This window comes from Lipophrys pholis, assembly GCF_963383615.2.
Source record: "Lipophrys pholis genome assembly, chromosome: 19".
Classification (NCBI taxonomy): domain Eukaryota; kingdom Metazoa; phylum Chordata; class Actinopteri; order Blenniiformes; family Blenniidae; genus Lipophrys; species Lipophrys pholis.
Window position 1 is genome coordinate 6,927,119 of NC_137647.1, and position 21,588 is coordinate 6,948,706.

General features: G+C 41.2%; 1 protein-coding gene across 2 annotated transcripts; it reads left to right on the plus strand.

Annotated features, from left to right (window-relative positions):
* slc29a4a (solute carrier family 29 member 4a) lies at nucleotides 1–21,128 on the plus strand. 2 transcript variants are annotated; one of them, XM_080488622.1, is made up of 11 exons: nucleotides 1–196; nucleotides 3,483–3,868; nucleotides 10,027–10,158; nucleotides 10,282–10,395; nucleotides 11,261–11,389; nucleotides 12,705–12,779; nucleotides 12,877–13,145; nucleotides 17,151–17,271; nucleotides 17,439–17,626; nucleotides 19,526–19,766; nucleotides 19,985–21,128. In XM_080488622.1, exons 2-11 carry the CDS (start codon nucleotides 3,634–3,636, stop codon nucleotides 20,128–20,130), a joined length of 1,650 nt encoding a protein of 549 aa, XP_080344748.1. In that variant the 5' UTR covers nucleotides 1–196; nucleotides 3,483–3,633; the 3' UTR covers nucleotides 20,131–21,128. The 2 variants fall into 2 exon arrangements, with proteins under 2 accessions (XP_080344748.1, XP_080344749.1); XM_080488623.1 differs by having other exon boundaries at nucleotides 11–196; nucleotides 12,877–13,136.
* Nucleotides 21,129–21,588: the final 460 nt, after the last annotated feature.

The window sequence follows — 21,588 nt, forward strand, 5'->3', positions numbered from 1 at the left end:
CTCTCTCTCTGCCGCTGAAGGGAGAGGAGCGCGTGCAGGACTCGGCACCGGGGCTTCCCTTCTGATGAGGGACCGGATCTGGACGATACCGACCACCGTGAAAATCCTGCGGAAAAGACTTTTCTTCTCCTCGCTGCTGTAGAAAAGCCGGGCGGTCAGACACAGAAGAGAGAGAGGGAGAGAGGAGACACGGGAGGTAAGGGCCATTAATAACCTGTTGTTAGTCTGTTTTTGTTTTTCCACACACTAACGCGCTGTTGGCTGGGGGAAAGAAAAGAAAAAAAAAACATGCAAAGAGCGACAGAAAAGCTGCGCGTAAAGCTTCTTTCACTTGATTTGGATGGTGTTTTTTTAAATTATGTTTATAAAAGGGAAAAACTGAAACGGTCCCGATCGCGTTAGCCAGTGCTCAGACGTTCTTTATCTACGTGCTTGTAATCATTTTCTATTTATTCATCGTTGCCTTTGATTGATTGTATTGTTTTTTCCCCTTCAATTTACGCACGTGTTTCACAAGAAAAAAATACACGAATTCAGAGTCCACACACCAAACACCTCATTCCCAGCATGCATGAGTCGAGGCGATTGTGCCTCGTTACAATCGACAATAGAAACCGCAGCTCAATATATTAGGCTGCGATTCAATTACCGTCGCTGGCTGGAGCGTTTTAAATTAAAGCGAGAAGACTGCGAGCGCCGCCTCAAGTCTGGACCTGGAAACTCCGCAAATCACGGCCGCAAGACGCCAGAGAGAAATTGGCATCGTTATTGGCTTTAAAAGAGCCCATATAACCTTTTCGTCAACGAGGGGTACTTTGGCTGGTTTATGTCCCACCGTTAAATCACCTGTTCCACTGCAGCCACCGGAGAGCAGAGTGTTACTGCGATAATAACCTTCTTACATCATCTGATCCCGCCGGTTCCCAGACACTTTGGGTTTAAAATAGGATCTCTCTCCTCCCCAAGAATAAATAAATAAACAATGAAATAAAGCAGCTGTGTTCCTGCTTATAATCACACCTGCAGGGCATCAGAGGTGAGCGGGCAGCAGCAGCAGGCGAGGCCTCAGGGGCAGATGCGCGCGCTGACTGAGTTGAATTTTGCGTCAACACAGGTGCGCGCGCTCCACGAGCTTTCCCCCAACCTCCGCCTTTTGTAATCCGTGTTTGCACACACAACAATGTCAATACCCATTTGTATTGATCCAGCTCGTTACAGTGACGGTGACTGAGGTGAATAAAAGCGCGTTTCAGCTGCTGTAATGAGAATAAGGTCATAATGGGAGGCGTTCAGGTTCAAACAAGTGGTGGGGAAGGAGGTTTTTCCTTTTGCCTGTCACGACATGGTAAACCTTCTTGAAGATGACAGAGCTGTTTATGTTCAGTGTTTTATTGTAGGTGTGTGATGAGACTTTTGAATGTCTTGTTCCACTCGTTGATTTTATTGTTTAGCTCTTCAGAAGCAAACGTGAGAATTGTCTGTGTTTGTCAAATTTGCTTGATGAAACGACGTATTTTAGGATAGCAGAACAATTCTGACTTGTGGTTTTTATATATGTTGATTGATTGCTTTCGATACACAATAAAACAATAATTTCAAGCTGTAAACAATAACGTGAGAAAAGGAAAATGGCCTTTTTAATGTTTTTCATTACTTAACATATATTATTAGCGTAAAATGCCAAAATTCAACATAACAGTCTTTATGTTGCATGAAAGTTGTAGAAATGTGGTGATGTGAATTAACAAATTGCCATAACACAGTTCAATGTTTATATAAATCTGTGTTGTTTTTAAAAGTAAAGAAAACCAGATCATATCCTCCATGGCAGATATATGCAAGACTCACATAAAGTTTTCATCTACTCTCCCAAGAACTTATTATTTCTCATCATAAATATTGGTTTCTGAGAATAATCAATAAGAAATGGTGAAGCTTCTGGGACGAGACACGAACAGTCTTCAAAACCTTAAGCAAGTCCAGTTTCCTTTAAAAACAATAAACAGACAGACAGTGAGCTGGATGAAGAGTCTTCACATACACACCGCTTTATGGGGTCAACAAAATAACATGTTGCACATGTGCACACCACAATGTAGACTTGAGACCCAAGGGAATCAGCATGTCAACATTTTTTTATAAATCGATGATAAAACCAGTTTGCCTACTTTTTTTTATTTTTTAAGTTTCCTCAAAGTTATGAAATGAGAAGTAGATTAATCTAGAAATCAGGTATATTCCTGGACCCACAGTATATCACTGCAGTGATCTTTTTACACTGAGTGCTTTTAATAAAAACCAATTTAAGGTCAGAGGTGCTTGGATTCTCTGCCTCGTGGGGCTGAACTATTGTGGAAACCCCAGGCACCATTATAGGTGTTACATGCTCACTAAATAATAAAAGTTATTGTATGGATGTGCATAATTATTATAACGGCATTACTAAGCAGAACATTATTGCCTTTTTTGAAAGGTGAATTAAATTGGATGGCTAATAACACAACCATTTTGAATTGGGGAAAAAAATCAGATGTTACATGTTTGTTTATTTTTTAACACCTTCCTTTAAGTTGACCACGGTTTATTCACAGAGGCTATAATCATGTATCGTGCTTTTCGTAAGCATGGCGTTGTATTGTTTATGACACAGAACTACATTTCTGTGATCAGTTTGTATTTTGGTAAACAAAATGTGTTCGCCCTTGCATTCAAAAGCCTATTCTGATGTCTGTTTTCAAGGGCGAAGTACCCTATTAGGCCCTCTGTTCCCCAATTCACCTTTCCCCCCTGTGAATAGAACATCTTTGATATTTAGGTTGTAGATCATATAAAAAAACTATCAAAAACATTGACAGCAACTTGGACCAGGAACCAAAATGAATCCAATTTACTGTATTTCTACAAAGCTTATCATAAATGACTGAATTCCTTATATGCCAGCTGGAAGCCTTCGGAATCTACTAAAATCAAGATAGCAAATTGCATCCCTATTGCATAATGTTAAATATCATACATAATTGAATAACAAGTTTGTCTTTTACTGGATGCCTTTATTTGTGTGTTCCTGGATTCAATCGGAGTCAGGAACCCACTGATATTATTCTTTTTTTTAATCACACCAATGCTGTTGACTTTCTTGGAAAGGAGGATTCTGAATGCCAATCAGATGTTCCCAGTTGAATACAGGTTGATTTAACTAATTTCTCAAGTAAAAGAATATTTCGTCTGTGTAGTCTAGAAGCAGAACAAAGTTTGTTTATAGTTTTATAATAAAAAGAAAAACAGCAAAGGAACTCTTAGAGATTTGGTGTCTTTTCATTTGTATATTTTGCTTCCACTACCACTCTAGTTCTCTCATTCAAAATGCCTCCCACACACAAAATGATCAATGTTTTGTTTTGTGTTGTTTTACTCTTGTTATTCCACCTTTGCCTTCACTTTTAGATTTTAATTCTCCTCCTTGTTTGTTTTCCTCCCTGCAGATCCTCCATCATTTGAAGATCTCCTGCGTCTCTTCCAGGGCGTGTCGCTGGGATTGTTTTTAACATGCACGCTCCCAAGAGGGTGCAGCCCGTCTAGTGAAGAGGAGCGCCTCGTCAAGTGTTTGTTTGCGGGCACACTTCAAGTGCAGAGATGGGCTCGGTGGGCGCCGAGCGCCGCAAGCCCACGCCGTCCCAGACGCCCGAGGAGAGGGATGTGTGGCGGGATGGAGTGAGAGCTGGATGGAGGGATCCAGGGAGGGAGGGCTGGAGAGAGGCAAGAGAGAGCGGCGTGGTGCAGAGCTACAGCTTCGACTCGTACCAGCTGGAGGAGGAGGAGATCAGTAAAGACGCCCCGGAGAGAGGAGTGCTGGCTCTGTCTGAGCCTGGTGAGGGAGTTCCTGTTCTGACTCCTGTGTGTGTGTGTGTGTGTGTGCGTGTGCGTGTGCGTGTGCGTGTGCGTGTGCGTGTGCGTGTGCGTGTGCGTGTGCGTGTGCGTGTGTGTGTGTGTGTGTGTGTGTGTGTGTGTGTGTGTGTGTGTGTTGTACTATTTATAAGGACAGAGAGAAGGAAGGATGGTAGCAGAGAGGTAAATCTATCACAACAGCAATTCATCAACATGATAAGTGAAGGGCACATTGATGTCCTTCTTCTTCTCCACATCAGCAGGAAAACTAAATGTTTACACAGACAGAGTGAAGTGTCTGCACATGATTTCTTTCCCCCTCTGGTTTCTGGTAAAATTTAAATAGAATTTGTTCAGTGTTTTTACTGGTTGTTGCTATGACATTCTTGGTGGCACATTGCCAGCACTACACTCTACATTATACCCCACATTACTGTAATACATCCAGGGGCTGTAGATTCTCTTTGACATGTATATTAATAGCCACTTTCACCGCAGTAGTTTTACAGTAACACTTGGATTTCAGAATGCTTTCAAACTCAACATATCCTCTGTATTACATTCAACTTTCGTTGTTATATTCCAATAGCACCCTTTGTCGGGAGCAGAGGAGGCACTACTGTAGAGGTTGAATGTGCACGGCCCTTTATTCATTCTGTAAAGAAAGCCCTGCACAGCAGCTAAAGCACATCTCTCTTTCTCCCGTGAGGCGATAAAGGATGAGGAATGGAAAGATAATAAAAAACAGAGCAACAGGCCAGGAAACAAGTTTCAGTTGCGCGAGCTTGGGTGGCTGCTGCCGTCACCACAACTCGCCCCTGTGAAAAGACAGAGAGCTAATAACAGCTGCAATGTGGGATGAAGATTTTGAGGGAAATTCGATCGGCATCACTCCAGGTGGTGGAGGAAGACGAGCCCACCTGCAGCACTAGAGCTAAAAAGTAGGATTTCTGAAAATGTTTGGTGGTTGAAGTAAGGTGAAGGATTAAAGGAATATATGAAAAGGAAAAAAGTCCAAATCAGGTGGCAGGATGGGAAGAGTCATGACAAGTAGTGTGGCGTTAAATCACATCCGTCACGTCCATCTGCTGTACGTTTTAGTCCTCTTCAGGATTGCTGGAGCCAAACCCAACCAGCTGAGGGAAAAGGCAGGGTCAGTGTGGACAGGTTGGCAGTTCACAGTCACAGGATATTTTGGACTGTTGGATGAAAAACAGGAAGAACATTTAAAATCCACATCACACCAAGTTAGGTCAGATAATTCTTTGTCAAAACAGCTTCAGTGTCACAATGGCAGGTTGTCTTAAACATCCATGTTCTTCATATCATTGTCCGTGGCCAACTTACTGTAGGGAGCAATCAATCTGAAGGATAACCCCATATCCATTGGATTGATGAAAACCAGAAGTTGAGTTAAGTTGACAGCAGGCAGCTATCTCTTCTTTGAACCTAAACACTTTTTAAAGACATTATTTTGACAACGCAGCTGCCAAGAAAATTCTGTCAGTACTATAAAAGACTTAAACAGATATGATGGTTACATGTGTAAGCAGCAGCTATAAAGACAAACATACTTACAATATCTACTGAATATGTAACTTGATATGTATTTAACTTTAATATTTTCTAGGTTCCTTGGAGAACAGAGACTTGGATAAATCCATAGAGAAGTTGGAAAGGTGGATGTTTTTGGAGATGTGATGTTTACAATGTATATCCTACAAAAGGAAAAGAGGAAAACCACCATGTTGTTGACTGTCCTCTAGTTACACCTCTTAAATGTCAGTCAGCTGCTGCCATGGAAACGCCTTCCCAGCGGCTTGAAGCTTAGATGATGTTGTTTCCACGAACACAATAGTCCACTCAACAATGGCTTTGTTCTCTTCTAGAAATTGATGCTCAGGAGTGACTGCATTATTGCTGATTTATTGTTAGTGGTTGTGGTTGGAAGCAGGAATGGGGTGCAGCTTGGATTGGCTCCCGCGAACCTGCACAGGATTAAGCAGCATGGAAGATGAATAGATAGATGTTCAGATTTGTGTGTGTGTGTGTGTGTGTAGACGTGTGTCTGAACTGAGTTTTGTGACAGTTTACTTGAATTTGTTTCGACACAGGATCTATATGCGCATATCAAAATCTGTGCAAATATATTTGGATGTATGCATGTATAATCCAATTTTTACATGAGTAATGTGTTTGACATGTGCACACTGAGATTTTGCATGCTTACAAGAAGCTGTAAATGTTTATCTCTTCACCTCCTCCTGCTGAGGCAGACCTCTCAGTCGGATGTCTTTGCATTCCATCCTCTGTAACAGTGGGTTTTCTCTCCCCAACACAAGACTTGTAGGGTCACTCTGGCAGTCTTTGTGGAGTTTGCTCTGCACTTGGTCAGCATTGTGGTGCCATTCAACGGGTTCAAGCACAACATTTCAATACAATGGATTGTGATGATAGGCAGTGACTGAGAATGGATGAGGTTGATGCAAAGCAAATCATTTCAATTGCTCACAGTGGTCTCTGTTTATCAGCACCTGTATTAACCACCAGCGACTACAACACATCACTATTACTATCTCCCGGTTCAGTCATGTAGTGCTACTTCATAAAGCCAAGGCTGAATAACTAGTGAGATACAGCACAGATGAAACCGCCAACATCGTGACCGAGTAAACGTGTGAGTCCTGACAGGGTGCAGGAAACCTGTGATTATGGACAAATATCTGTTTTGGCGTGGCTGAAGTGTAGCAAAATCCAGCCGACATCCAATCTCAGTACACACACGCAAAACATTTTACTCACATAAAAAATTGGATTACACACACATAAATCCTATTACACACGGATAAATTCTGTTACGCACGTGCAAGCCTGAGTATGCACAAATCTCAGCATGCACTCATAAATCTCATTATCAGCACACAAGTATAGGTCTTGCGAAGACCACATGAGCAATTTACAGGACATGAAACAAGAACAGCAATAAGACTGGGAAGAATCAACATAGAAAAAACACAGCGACAAAACTAGATACTCGAGCTGTGTGTTCAGAAAAATCCCCGGAATTGGCGAATGAGTCATAATGAACTTAATGAGTGTCAGGATTTGCGTTAACAGATAATGGTGGAGGCAGGAGATAATGACAGCAGTGGAAATAAACGGATGAAGTGTATATAAAAACACAGGAGGTGGGTCTGCCTACTGACAATTGCTGCGTTGCCTGGATACACAGGTTGAACAAAGGCCACGTTAATCAGATCAAAAGTGACCATATAGAGACCGAGGGGCTGCAGACAGACGGCAGCCGTTTCTCTGCTTCTTGTCTTTTCTCGTTGTGTTTCCTCCTTATCATTTGCTGCCGTCTCTCGTTCTCCTGCCTTCGCTTGTTCTCTGCACCCGTCAAGTCTTTGCCCCTCAGTGTGCAGCCAACAAGACAGATTCAGGATATCGACTGAGACAGAGTCGGCCTTTTGCTTAAAGGTAATAAAAGATGCAGAGTTATAGCAATGCGGGTTCGAGAATTTAATGAACTCTGTAATTACAGTCCTAATGTCCTGAAGCGGTCACCTCTTAATGACAAGCTGCAATCCAAATCGAGAAAAATTGTTTAATTCATATTAGAAAATATTACAGTATACCAACACAAAAAATATATTTAATCATAAACGATCAGAAAATAAGGAGGAAGTATTCTTTTTTATGCTCGGTTAGCTGCATTCTAATTAAAATTGAAGATCTTTACTTATATTCATATTGGCCTTTTTTGTTAAGAGACTCAATCACGCTTTAATGCACCAATATGGAATCAATTCTGTTTTGACAGAGATGTAGTTTCAAAATGTAGGTCCAAATTGCCATTTAAGTTTTTATGGCCTGCATCCTTTCACGTGCCAACACCTCGATGCACGAAATACATTTTTGTCCCCCATTGTCGTCACGACAACAGAGTCTATATCTAATATTGTGACCGATGATCGATTAGCAAATGTAAACAAACTCTATTGGTCTTCTGCAGTGTGACACTCATACTAAAAGGCCTTATTGCTCTTTACTATTAAGGAGTGTGAGTAGATGATGTTTGGGTTTTTTTGCACAGGCAATGAGCCAGACACCCACCAGCTGACGCTCACAGTCCTTCAGGACTGCACAAACATTACCAGGGTGGTGTACAGCCCTTAGATTGTTCCTGATTGAAAAAACTATGAATCAACAGGATGACACATGCATTACAAGTGTTTTGCTCTCATATCAGAATTTTAACATTATCTCTCGTGCATGTGACCATACTGTTATTCTTCTTTTTACTTGTAGCTTACCACGTCTTGTAGAGTTTTCCTATGGAAATACACTAATAAATTTGCAGTGGTTTAGTTTAACTTGTGGCTCAGCCCTTCACAGCAGACATCTACTTTGCTTTAAAATGTGTGGGCAATTAATTTTTCCACGGGGCCACATGAAAAACCAAGAACTGCTGTGGAGGGCAGTTTTCAGTTCTGCTCAGTATTGATATAACTTATAAAAGACGAGCACTTCCTTCTTTGCGTCTTCAATTTCATATGTTTGGTCTGATAATGGTGACTGAATTGGTCTGGTTTTAACACAACCATGATTGGATGTGTTTATATTTTAAGTTACTTGTGGCCCATGAACAGTTCTCAGGTTTGCTTTAGAGTGCTGAGAGACTATTTGGAGAGGAGCATGACAAGGAGGGAGCACTTTTCTTTGTCCTTTATGCATATTTTATTCCCACCTTTCTTTGCTTTAATGGATTTACACACAAGTGGTTTCATTTATAAACATTGCATACACCCAAAAACGGCATGCCAACACTGCATTTATAAAACCTCAGTTTCTCATCAGATCTCATTGCAATGAGTGATCATCATAACGGCTTTTGTTTTGTTTTTTTTCAAAACACAAATGTGACAAATATGTGTGGAATAGTGCAAGAGCAGAGGAATGGAGGGAAGCATAGTATAGAGACTGCAGACACACAGCCAACAGAAAGGAAGGGAGACAGGGGAGAGAAAAGACAGGACAGGACAGCAATCACCCCAACACCTGCTCGCCACACATAACCCACCACCCCAGGCCCCACAAAACTCATTTTAAAGGAAAAATGTGTTTACTTATATGCTGATACTGACCAATGTGTACACATGCTGTGGAGATGGGGAAAATCTGGTGGCACAGATGGTGAAATCACTGATGCCAAGCTGTTGTAGAGGTTCACTTTATATCACACGTCACGTACAGGTCTTGTTCATAGTAAATATCTCTACGACATTTTATATTGCCACATGCAGTCCCCAGCTTTATTAACTGCAGCTCACGAGCCAATTCATTAAAACACAGTATTACTAATGATGGAAGGAGAAGTCTTTTTTTTTTATTATACTCAAATGAAATTCTAATTGTAATGATTCTGTTATTACTATATTATTGAGTGTATTCCAAGGTGAAATGAACAAATACATGCATGTAGATTTAATGAACTTGAATGAGAGCCATAAGACTTATTGTTAGTTGTTCTTCATCGAATTAGTGGCTATGATTCTGCTGTGCTGCTCTCATATTGTTTGAGTTTTGTTAAAGCCATATATAAACGTTGCTTTTATTGTTTTGCATGGTATTCCAGATTACTGGATTGTAACTGTTGACTTATGATTTTCATTGGAATGCTAAAAATGTCCTCAATGACTGTTAGTAGCCTGAAACGGGAAGTCTGCTGTGAAATCTATAAACTCAGAAATCATTTGGAGCCATTAAAGTGGGCTTATGGGATTAGGACAGGATTAAAAACTGTTATATTTAAAATAAATAAATAAATAAATAACCTGCACATCACACTTTACCCATCAGCCTGAGTCACTAAACACAAAATACAAACATCCAGGTCTTTGACTGGAAACTACTTTGACTGCTACTCAGTCATCAGCTGTTCTTCTGATTGGTCCAGCAGCTGAAGAACAACATTTATTCCGAGTTGAGTCACAAGATCAGTGGAGCTGTTCCTACTGCAGAGACCCAGTTTTTCAGCGTTAATTCAGACGCTTTGAATTGAATTCCCTCCTATCTGTTTGATGTATGATTTCACACTGTTTTAATTCTCTAACCTTTGACTCTTTCCTTTCCGCTCAGACTTTGAGGAGCCAATCCCCGACGATCGTTACCATGGCATCTACTTTGCTATGTTGTTGGCCGGGGTGGGATTCCTACTCCCCTACAACAGTTTCATAACGGACGTGGACTACCTGCACCAAAAGTTCAAAGGTATTGCTCTGCATAATCAGGAAAAAGACGACAAAACAAAAGAAATAAGAGCGAAGCGCAACAAAAAACCCACAGAGCAGCAGAACACAATAGTGTTCATTAGTGCTCTGGTTTGTGTTTCAGGGACGTCCATAGTGTTTGACATGAGTCTGACGTACATCTTGGTGGCTCTGTTGGCCGTCATACTCAACAATGTGTTGGTGGAAAGACTCAGCATGCACACCAGGATCACCGTGGGTAAGTATCAGAGGAGCCTGGACACAGGCAGGTTCGTTATTATGGGGCAGAAACATAGTTCTCTCTGGAAACTTCTAATGAATTATTAATGAACCTCAAGGCGTATCACAGTGGGCTACACAGAAAATAAAACTGAGTCTAAAATAAACTCTCCTGTGATTCTTGCATGGTTTCTAATCATAAAACATTGCGAAATACAACAAACTTGCAAAAGTCAGAAAATTCACAGGAGGCTTTCTTTAAAGGGTAGTGAGTATTTTTTCAATTTACTTTTTTTTTCTTCCGTATTTCAAAATATGTTTAAAGAAAACTCTCTATACTAAATAAACCATACAGATACAAGCAGTCACACACTAGATGATTTAAAATGAGGCTTGTTGATATCCAGGCTGAAGATGCTCAAAGTTAAAAAGCTGTTTTTTCCTACATGTCTGTACAGTGTAAATGTGATTCTGCACATTAACACGAATAACATTATGGTAGTTTCTCATCCCAAAAATCTTATTTTAAGTAGAAATTTAAAAAAAAAAAAAAAAAAAAAAAAGCTTTTGGAAAATGGATGTCCTCAAGGAGAAGAGTGATGCCTCCACATCAGTATATGATGCATGTAAGAGTCACCGCAGTATCCTCTGCTGCCCAAAATAGCTCTCAATCCTTGAGGAAATGCCTTTTGAAGTGTTCTGTGTGCTTGAAAGCTTGTCTCTGGAGGTAATAAACTTGGGATCATACCTCAGATGACGGCAAAAGTTATTTTTTTGCCCCCCGACTGTCAGATATAAGCTCAGTCATGCGTGACATACACAGAGTAGCCTGGATCGGTGATGTCTTCTCACTGGGCGCCCTGTGTCTGTCACTTCCTCTGCAGGTTACATTTTCGCTCTCGGGCCGCTGATCTTTGTCAGCGTGTTTGATGTCTGGCTGGAGAAGTTCACCACCAGGCAGGCCTACGTCATCAACCTGGTGTCGGTGGGGGTGGTGGCCTTTGGATGCACAGGTACTACAAACAATTATCGTTCTTCTCATTGCAGAAGATCTATATTATTTGCAAATTTTATCTGCAGTTCCTATTATATTCTCCAATTCAAAACCAGAAGCAGCACAAACAGAGAGCTATTGGTCTAGTCCAGTAACTTAGATTGAACATGCACCTGTCACTGTGCTGCTCTTCTTCTTCTATTGTAATCAATAGCCTCAATCTATACATGTTGATTGTATCATCTTTAAAAATCCGTCACCTTAAAGACAAATTTCTTTGCTATTATGAGGGATCGCGTCATCAAATCTCTCAATAGACTATATTTACTGTGATATTTGGCAATGGCAAAATACCCTCTTATCAAACATTTTACTGCTTATCGACTCTGCTTGTCTGCTCGGCTCCTGAGAGAAAAATAATAATGTCAACATGCACTATTTTTTAGCCTACTGGCTGTATCTCCTTTCATTTGACTGTGTCGTTGATGTAGTTTAGTTTGACCATTTCCTCGTAGGTTTTTTTACTATTTGAATGTCTGTTTTTGTCCTTTCGGCTCTTTCTTGTCTCCTCAATGATGTTATTATACTTTTTTATTAATTAATCCTTGTCTTAGGTGTTTCCTTGTCCCCTCCTTTTGTCGCTTTATCTGTGATCTGAACTGTTGGAAAGGTGCAGATAAAATTTGATTGATTACATATTTCCGGCTTATTGACCCAATTATGGCCCGGAAGTAGGCCTGAATATATGTAACTAATAAAAGCTGACAACATCCATTTAAAGAGGTAGATACCATTTGATCTCTGTGCATTAGGTTAGTGCACTCGATTAATTCAGAAACACACCGTAGGCAGGCGAAGATGCCTATTAGTATGGAGACGAGTAACCGCTAAAACAATACCTTTTTTTTTCTCCTTTGTGGAAAATCAAAACGAAGCTAAGAGAAGAATTACTCCATTACTCCTCTCATGTAGAAGCTAAATAAGGTTTCTATCAGAGCTGCTGGGTTAGAGAGAAACACACCCAGCGGATGTTTGATACCCGGAGCAGGCTTCCTCATGGTGGAGCTCGGCGCCTGTCAGCCAGCAGCGGTAACAGTTTAATTAGTGGAGGTCTGCAGGTCGGAGCCGCTTCTCTGGAGTGGTGTGTGTGTGTGTGTGTGTGTGTGTGTGTGTGTGTGTGTGTGTGTGTGTGTGTGTGTGTGTGTGTGTGTGTGTGTGTGTGTGTGTGTGTGGTTTGGGAAGTGGCACCTTCTAAATAAACAGCGTTGTTACAGTGTTGACTGTTGGGCCTCTGTTTGCACTGATAACCACTTCCTCCTCTTGCCTCCCCTCAGTGCAGCAGTCCAGTTTCTATGGTTACATGGGGATGCTGCCTAAGAGGTACACGCAGGGGGTGATGACTGGAGAGAGTAAGTCAGCTCACGACGACATAGAACTGCACGTCTCACTGCTCTTTCTTTACCCCTTTCACTCACCTGTCTGTCTCTGTCTTCGCCTCCTTCCCAGGTACAGCCGGGGTGATCATCTCCCTTTCTCGGATCTTCACCAAGCTGCTCATCACCGACGACAAAAAAAACACGCTGATCTTCTTCCTGGTCTCCATCAGCATGGAAATGCTCTGCTTCCTGCTTCACCTGCTGGTCCGGCGCTCCCGCTTCGTGCGCTACTACACCAGCCACGCTCAGGGCCAAGGCCCGGGGAAGTGCCACGACCCGCGGGACAACGGGACCGGGTACCGGGTTCATCACGATGTCACTGCGGAGGAAGTAAGATTTGTAAGTTTGTGAACTGTTCTGCAGCTTTACCTTCATTACACGTTGTTTGTGCGTTTACCATAATCCCAATACATTTTTTAAGGTCCCACAGGGATGTTATTTGAATGTCAAAGTCATTTTGCTTTAAGACCCTTTATTTTTTTTAATTTGTTCCTTAATTTTTTTCTTTGGGGGAACTCATACTGTAGTAATAGTAATACATTATAATAGTACACAATATACAGAATAACAGTAGAGTAACAGCATATTAAGTGGTAAAGCCTGTTCAATGATTAAAGCAAAGACACCATGAGATAGTAAAAAACATAAAAAGCAGAATTGCGTCAAGTAACAGATGAAAAAGCGACTAAGCGATGTACGTATATATATATATATGTCTGCAAATGCATTTTACTGGCTTTGAACCACAATTCGGTATATAGAGTGTGAGTTGTGAAGAAAAATAGGTCTGGTGTGAAAGTGTGATGTTCAAGTTTACCCTTTATAAAGCGAATGTCTTCATTTGATCTTTCATGTTTTTACATTCATAATTACTATTCTATTCTATTCTATTCTATTCTATTCTATTCTATTCTATTCTATTCTATTCTATTCTATTCTATTATGTCCGAGCTAACAATTTTAAGTAACACAGATTACATCTCTCGAATTGTTGTGCTTAAACGTTGAGCTGGAGGATCCTAAATATATATCAAGGTAATAATGACTAAAGAGAAAGATCATTTTCTTGCCATGAAGAATACATTAGTCTTACATGCACTTTGAAATGTTTAATGTTTTATCTGTGAATTCTTGAAGAAAAAAAACATTGTAAAATTCTGCCGTTTCATGTGTTTTGTGTGTTCTGCTTATTAGCATTAATTACTTTGAAGAGGGGATCAATTTTGTTCCCACAAGCGACAAAAATAATTCAATGGAAATAATTCAGTAGCAAACCGTACCCCGATTCTACCAGCATGCAGTGAATCTACTGAATATTGATGATCCACCGGTTTTCATGTGGGGCCACCAACAGGTCAGTTTTTTAAAAGTGTCCCTGTATATTTGTTTATGACTAAATATCTGCTAAATTAGTTGTTTTCAAAGAAATGTAGAAGAGGTGAGGCAACAAGTTGAACCAGAAGAAAATGACATAAGGTCAGTTGACGTCAGGTACCGGGCATTTACATTTTCCTGAATGGAAGCCTGGAAGAAAATAGAATGACGGTATAGTGTTTCACAAGCGGAGCTCATCCTCCAACACTTCAATGCTCCTGCAAATCATCATTCGTCACTTTAGTCGTTAAATATTAGCAGGAAATCACGCCAAGCAAATATGTGAGGTGTAGCGGTTAGCACTCTCGCACTGTTACCAGATGGAATCCAGTTTGGACACAGTTTGGAGGCCTCCGTCTTTGGAGTTTTTAATGTTCTCTCATTTCCTCCCAGTCCTAAACATATGTTTGAGGTTCACTGGCGACTCCAAATTCCTGAACTAATGAAGCAGAAAATTGATGGAAATGAGTAAATGTGAAAATAGAGGTACACCCTCCAAAACTCATATTGTGTCTTTTTAATGAAACCAACCTCTCAGAGATGTTTACACTAATCACCGACTTTGGTTTACAAAAACTTTTCACCCCTTTTACTTCTTGAAATTAAAACTTTGTTTGTATCAAGAATCACAATGTTTTCCTGAAGTTTGTTGTTTGAAGGGAGATCTGGAGATATTTAACCTCACGGACCTGCCGATTCTGTCATCAAGTTTAACATGCAGTACTTCATAAATGTTGCAATAACAAACTGTTTTCTCAACGCAGAAGAGAAGCAGATGTTAGGTGTCATGCAGCTTATTTTCTCAGTGTCAGTGCGGGCGTGCACACGGAAGAACCGAAAGCTGAGTGGGTTTTAAATCAGAGAGTCATTTGTTTAAGCTACGGGCTGCATTTTTGGGCTGTGAGTCAGAAAGCAAATTATTACAAGAGCGTAAGAGCAGAGGGATTGCTTTATAGGGGGGGGTTATGAGCTGTGTATACGAGGGGCTAGAGAGGTATGTGTGTATGCGTTTGTGTGTATATGTATATGTGTGTGTGTGCGTGTGTGTGTGCGTGTGTGGGTGTTGCAGGAAAAAGGTAGATACACAAAGATGTCAAGGCTTCTTGTGAACCGAGAGAAACGAGAGTCACGATGTTCAGGGAGGAAAAGAGTTGGAATGACAGTGCAGAGACGGAGGAAGAGCTCAGAGAAGATTACCATGAAAACAGAATGGAGGAGGACGACGAGGAGAGAGGGCAAGAGAGCAAGAAACTATGTTAATGAGGGGAAAGTAAACGACAGGAGAGCGACAGAAGCAGAGGGGATTCCACTGTGTCGCTTTGCTTGAAGCGGCACCTGAAGGCACAGCGCTTATAGCATGTGTGTGTGTGTGTGTGTGTGTGTGTGTGTGTGTGTGTGTGTGTGTGTGTGTGTGTGTGTGTGTGTGTGTGTGTGTGTGTGTGTGTGTGTCCGCGTGCGCGTGCATGTGAGTCTTCAAAAGAAGATACTGCTCCTCGGGCTGTCATCTTTTAATGTACACATGTCTCTGTTTGTACGCCATTATGCGGGAGTGATGAATGTCCCCCGGTGTTTCAGTGTGTGTGTGTGTGTGTGTGTGTGTGTGTGTGTGTGTGTGTGTGTGTGTGTGTGTGTGTGTGTGTGTGTGTGTGTGTGTGTGTGTGTGTGTGTGTGTGTGTGTGTCTGGGGACTGATGCTGGCTGCCTCTTTGTACTGGTTGCCGAGGGAAACGAAGGCAACACTCAATATTATGGGATAATCAAGAATAGTGGAGCCTTCTGGCCCCTGTGTCCTTTTAATCAACTAATGGCTCTCTCTGTCTCTTTGTCTCTCTGTCCCTCTCTCTCTCTCTCTCTCTCTCTCTCTCTCTCTCTCTCTCTCTCTCTCTCTCTCTCTCTCTCTCTCTCTCTCTTTCATATGTGTAATTGGATATAAGTCTGTGGAAGGAGCTGCATCTCCTCTGTGTTTCTGTGAGTGTGTGTACACCTATATATTACTGCTGTAAGGACTAGAATGGGTACCTGTTGTCCTTGAGTGGACAAAAAAAAAAAAGCGAGCCCCAGAGAGAAAAAGAAACCTTCAATAGTTGGGTGGTGAAGACATGTTTTCAGGTCAGACTGAGGTTATACTTTGATAAGGTTAAGCCGAGGCCAATAATTGTGGCTGAGATACGAATGAGTCTGCAGAAAGTGATTGTAAATCAATGCAATGCCCTCCAAAGATATGAAAACACGCGTGTGTTTGAGTGCGCCAGCATAACTGCTGAGCTAATTTGCAGTCCAGTCCGCAGCCTGTCTGACATCATTACATCAACCTGCAGCCGCTCGCAGTCATCCTCTCTAATACCCGTCGCAATAAAAAAGCTGATGTCATGCATCCAGGAAGCCATTACTAATGAAAAAATTAAAAAGATAAGACCCAAACTGAGGTTATTTACTGTGTGGTGGCAGCCTCTAGTGTTTTGTCCATGAATTTCCAATGCCCTCCAGAAAGCCTTGAAAATATAGTATACAGTAAAGATGTTGGAGAACTTTCAGTCATGGTAAATGGATAAAACAGTTCAATTATCTTTTTGAAACCAAAATGAACTTCAGCCAATGCACGAAGACGCAAACTATTAAATTGACAAAAGAGAAACACACGTATACATAAAGGTAAACAAACATACATAGACCTATTAAAGCACATATAAATATAGAAAATCATCAAGAAACGCTGCAAACGTTGAGGGAAAAAAATCTATCTATCTATCTATCTATCTATCTATCTATCTATCTATCTATCTATCTATCTATCTATCTATCTATCTATCTATCTATCTATCTATCTATCTATCTATCTATCTATCTGTCTATCTGTCTGTCCTTTGTAGGATGAACTTCTTGACTTTGTGTGTGTGTGTACAGTATTTTATGAGTTCCTTTATGAGTGTAAATAATCCAAACCATCCCTTTATTGTCGGTGTCTTTTCAGGGAAACGGTGCGACGGCACCGACCTCAGCAGAAGAAGGTGTGGAGGACTTTGTGGGCGGTACCTATGTGCGATTTGACGCCCCTAAAGCCAACTTGAGGAGGAACTGGCCCGGTGTTCGCGGTACTCTCTTTTCTCATTTCTGCTCATTTCCCTTCTGCATATTAAAGGATTATTCTAAAATCAAATGCATCCTCAGTGGTCTCTTGGAGGAGGATATTGTTCTCAGTGGTTTGACCTGCTCGGGTGAAGTATTACCCTTTTTAATCACCCCGGTTCCCTCTCACCAGATATGATCTTTCATCGTTACGTGGTGTCTCGCGTGATCTGGGCCTACATGCTGTCCATAGCCGTGACCTACAGCATCACTCTGTGTCTGTTCCCCGGACTGGAGTCGGAGATACGAAACCCCACCTTAGGGGAGTGGCTGCCCATCCTCATCATGGCCACCTTCAACATGTCAGACTTTGTGGGCAAGGTGAGCTGCATGACATGACATTTTGCATATTTTGGTCTTTTATTCTGTATTTTTTTTAATTTGAAAAACAGAGTCATTAATAAGCCCTCAGCCTGGACAAAACAAGAAAACCGCTGCTGCTTTATAATGCAAGCCACAGTGCAGTGTGGTTTTAAGTGTTCGTGATTTCTTTCTTCTTTAAGAAATAGCTCAGTTTCTTTACCAGTTGCAACAACGGAAGAAACATGAATCTTACCAGTTAACGTCAGCTGAAATAACCCTCGTTGGTCACAGGAAGTCTGTTGAAATAAACACACACATATTAGTGAGTTCCAGTTGCCTCGAAACACAGGCTTTAAAACTGTTGAGCAAAAGATCTGAAATAACGTATGCATACGGTCGTGTGTTTGTGTTGCCTGTGGGTTTGACAATACAGGAACGGAAATATGGCATAATGTTTTATTTTATTACTTCTCAAAAAGATTTATCACAGGACCAGGTTTACTGGTTACATCCTGTTTTCTGAATTGCAGTGTTGTGTTGACAACAGCGGGGGTTTGTTGTTGTTGTTGTTGTTTTTGTTTTTAAACAAGGAAAAGCATGATTTCAAATTAAAACATCCGGTCATCATCTCATTGTAATAAACTTGCCACTGGTGAAAGTAGTGGTCACACAATACTTATACAATATTTTGAAACTTATTCACAAGACTGTTGACTTAAATAATATATGATGTGTTTTTTTTTTTTAAATATACATTTAATGCACATTGTTTCTCAAGAAGAAAATTGATTTTATCCTCATGTGGTTGGTTTTATATCTGATAATTACTTTTTCTTTAAACATTCAGTCTTGGATGAATTACCTTTCTCTCCAGTCACATTTTTATTGTTCCATTGTTGATTTAAAGAGCAAAGAAGGTATTAATCACACATTGGTAGGTGTGTTCATGGAGCTCATTTATATTACAATAATCTGTCAGAGAATAGATAATCAACTTCTACTTGGAACCATACTCAAGCATATGTTTATTTTTATGACGTGAGCATTAAACAACAATTTGCTGATAATCATTTGAGTTTATCCACTGAGAATTGTCACTGTCTTGAACAGGTCTGAAACGGTGACATGGCCCTGAATTCCACTTCACAGTTATCCTTTGCAATTCGGTCCAAATTCCCAAAAGACGGAACTTTAATTGCAGAAGCACCACTAATGTTTGCACGTCCTGCTCTTGTGTACTTCTGTGTGTCAGTTTGATTGCATTAATGACTCAGGGCTTTTGGGATTTCGCTGTTCATTAAGTATCTTGAGAATAAAGAAGCAGGAAATAGAAATAGTCAAGCTTCACTGGCAGAGTCAACCTTGAAAAACTGTTCAAGATGTCGCCCCATTTATTAAACCTGAGAGTAAAGCAGAGGAGGGAAAAAAAAGAAAAAAGTCTGGTATATTTTTGGATAATTGCGCTTAGCTCAAAGGCTTTATCAGAGTACTCAGAAATGAAAACTTATCTGATATCCTCGGGTCATAATTTTGACTTTGAAGGGAGAAAAAAGTTGGCTCAGTGAAAATTGTTTGGATTGTGAGCTTTGACTTTGTCCTCGTGGCAAATTGAGCATTTTGTTGAAGGGAATTAGATAAGAGGGGAAAAAGGAAAATGAAACAGGAAACAGCAAAGAGAATATTAAGGTAGCTTAAAGTAGTAAAAAAAAAAAAAAAGCACAGAAGGAAGAAGACGAGGTTTGATAAGGATTAGGAGAGAAAGAAAAGAAGAATAAACATTTGTCTTCTGCTTTTGGACTTAATTTAGGTCCCTTTATCCTTCTGTGTGAAGTCCTGCAGAACATGCTTGAATAGATTTACATTTGTTCCCCCCCCCCCCCCCTCTAAAAAAAATAATGCCCCCTGCTGTCTGCTCAGATCTTGGCAGCGCTGCCGTACGACTGGTCTGGGGGCCGCCTGCTTTTCTTCTCCTGTCTGAGGGTGGTCTTCATCCCGCTGTTCGTCATGTGCGTGTACCCGGCCAGTTCGCCCACCCTCTCCCACCCCGCCTGGCCGTGCCTCTTCTCCCTCCTCATGGGTGTCACCAACGGATACTTTGGGTCGGTGCCGATGATCCAGGCCGCTGGGAAAGTGCCGCCGGAGCAGAGGGAGCTGGCAGGTGAGAGTTCTTCAGCTTTATGTTTAGCTTCAAAACTTTTCCCTTTTTGTTTCATCCATGAAAAAGCTTTGGGGGACGGCACATTAACTCTTATAGTGTTGTTGTACCACTAATAAATGTGGCTATAATATTCAACCGTATGTTTTTGTGCATCGCTCACTCACTTTCTCCCTGCGGAAACTTCTGGTTTTTCATTCACGCCCTCTGTTTCTCCCCAGGAAACACGATGACGGTCTCCTATATGACGGGCCTGATGGTCGGCTCTGCCGTGGCGTACGCGGCTTACAGCTTCACCGCTCCTGCAACAGGAATGCGCTTGTCCACATTCAACATGCGCGCACCTGCCAACGCCACAGGGTACTGAAAGTCCATTCTAATTAAAAAGACACACACGCACACACAGGCATATACATACATGTACACACATATAGCAAGAACAGCCAATTAGCAGCAGTGTAGACTCAAATAAAAAAAAAAACTCAAAAAATCCAACTCCAGCTGCAATAAATGTGAAGGAATGAACCCAAAAATGAAGCAGGGACAAGAGTTGACGAAAAAAAATAAATAAAAAGAAAACGTGCAGATTTTGCCACTCTGTCACTCTCCGGTGATCCGGTGACCTTCAAGCGTCTGTTGTGATGAACTTTCCCCGGAGGTGCAGAACAGGAGCTGTGCGTCTGCCAGCAGGTGGACTCAAACACAGAGTTTCACACAGAGGAGTTACTGTCTGTGCGAACGGATCACCTGACACTCGCACCGTGCAAAGTCGAGTGTGATATCTGGCCGGGGGGGGGAGCGGACGGCCTGCTGGACTTAAAGGAGGCCTCCTTCCTGTGTTGCAGGTCACATACAGTATGTCACGTTTCATGATATTTCCCAGGGCGGTTCAGGGCGGGGAAACGGGAGCTTAAAGCGGGTCTTCAGATGGATGTCATTTATTTTTGGACAAGAAGTTACATTTATGCTCATGTTTATTCATTGCATTTTTAAAGTTTGAATAATTTAACACACACACGCCTCATTAAAAAAAAAAAAAAAGCCATTTAAATTCTGTAAAGTGGCTCTTCATTGGCTTCCTACGTTCAAAACCTCCATTGAATTTACAGTGAAAGAAGGAAACAGATATCTATCTTTTGTTGCTCAAATTACTTCTTGGTTGAGAAAAGAAAGATTATTATATTTCTACCTGGGAAGGTAGCATGATAACAGCTCTGTCTGTAGCTTTTTAATTTAAATGAAATGGTTTGTGTTCCCTCTGTATGTTTGTATTTAACGTCCATGTAATCTGTGGGATGTAAAAGAGGAGAAAAAAAAAAAGTGCCAAAAAATCTGCCTGTTTCTGATCAGTGTTATTTCCTTTATAAAAATAAAAAAAAAAAAAAAGCGTGAATGTGAAGTTGTAAATACAGATATTGAAAATGCACTCCCAAGCGGTGAAGAGCTTTTATTTTCAACTCATGCAAAGCCTCCCTCGTGTCTAAGATTCATATCTTTTGGGGTTTTTCCTTTTTCAACACTATGAAGCAGAAAGCCCCGACTTCTCAGTTCCTCCGCGGCTCCTGTTGGATTTGATGAATTTTTCAGGGAAGAGCCGAGCGTGGCGTTCACACTTTATACATTATGAAGACAACGGGCCGCAGTGTTAAAATCCATAAAGTGCTCTGCATTATGCAGGCGACGGCTTGAATGGAGCCAAACGTCGCCTCTGTTTGAGGAAAGGTGGGCTGTCATTTGGGAGCCGACCTCATTACTGTATGTATGTCCCGCTGTGCTGAGCACACCAGATTTCCTGAGGCCTCTCAGCGAGCTGATGGGTGTTTGA

Bases quoted from the DNA above. Each gene is read 5' to 3' on its own strand.
- slc29a4a (XM_080488622.1), top strand. From the start codon at position 3,634: ATGGGCTCGGTGGGCGCCGAGCGCCGCAAGCCCACGCCGTCCCAGACG. The intron at 3,869-10,026 runs GTGAGGGAGTTC...CTTTCCGCTCAG, and splicing joins GCTGGCTCTGTCTGAGCCTG to ACTTTGAGGAGCCAATCCCC. The intron at 10,159-10,281 runs GTATTGCTCTGC...TTTGTGTTTCAG, and splicing joins CCTGCACCAAAAGTTCAAAG to GGACGTCCATAGTGTTTGAC.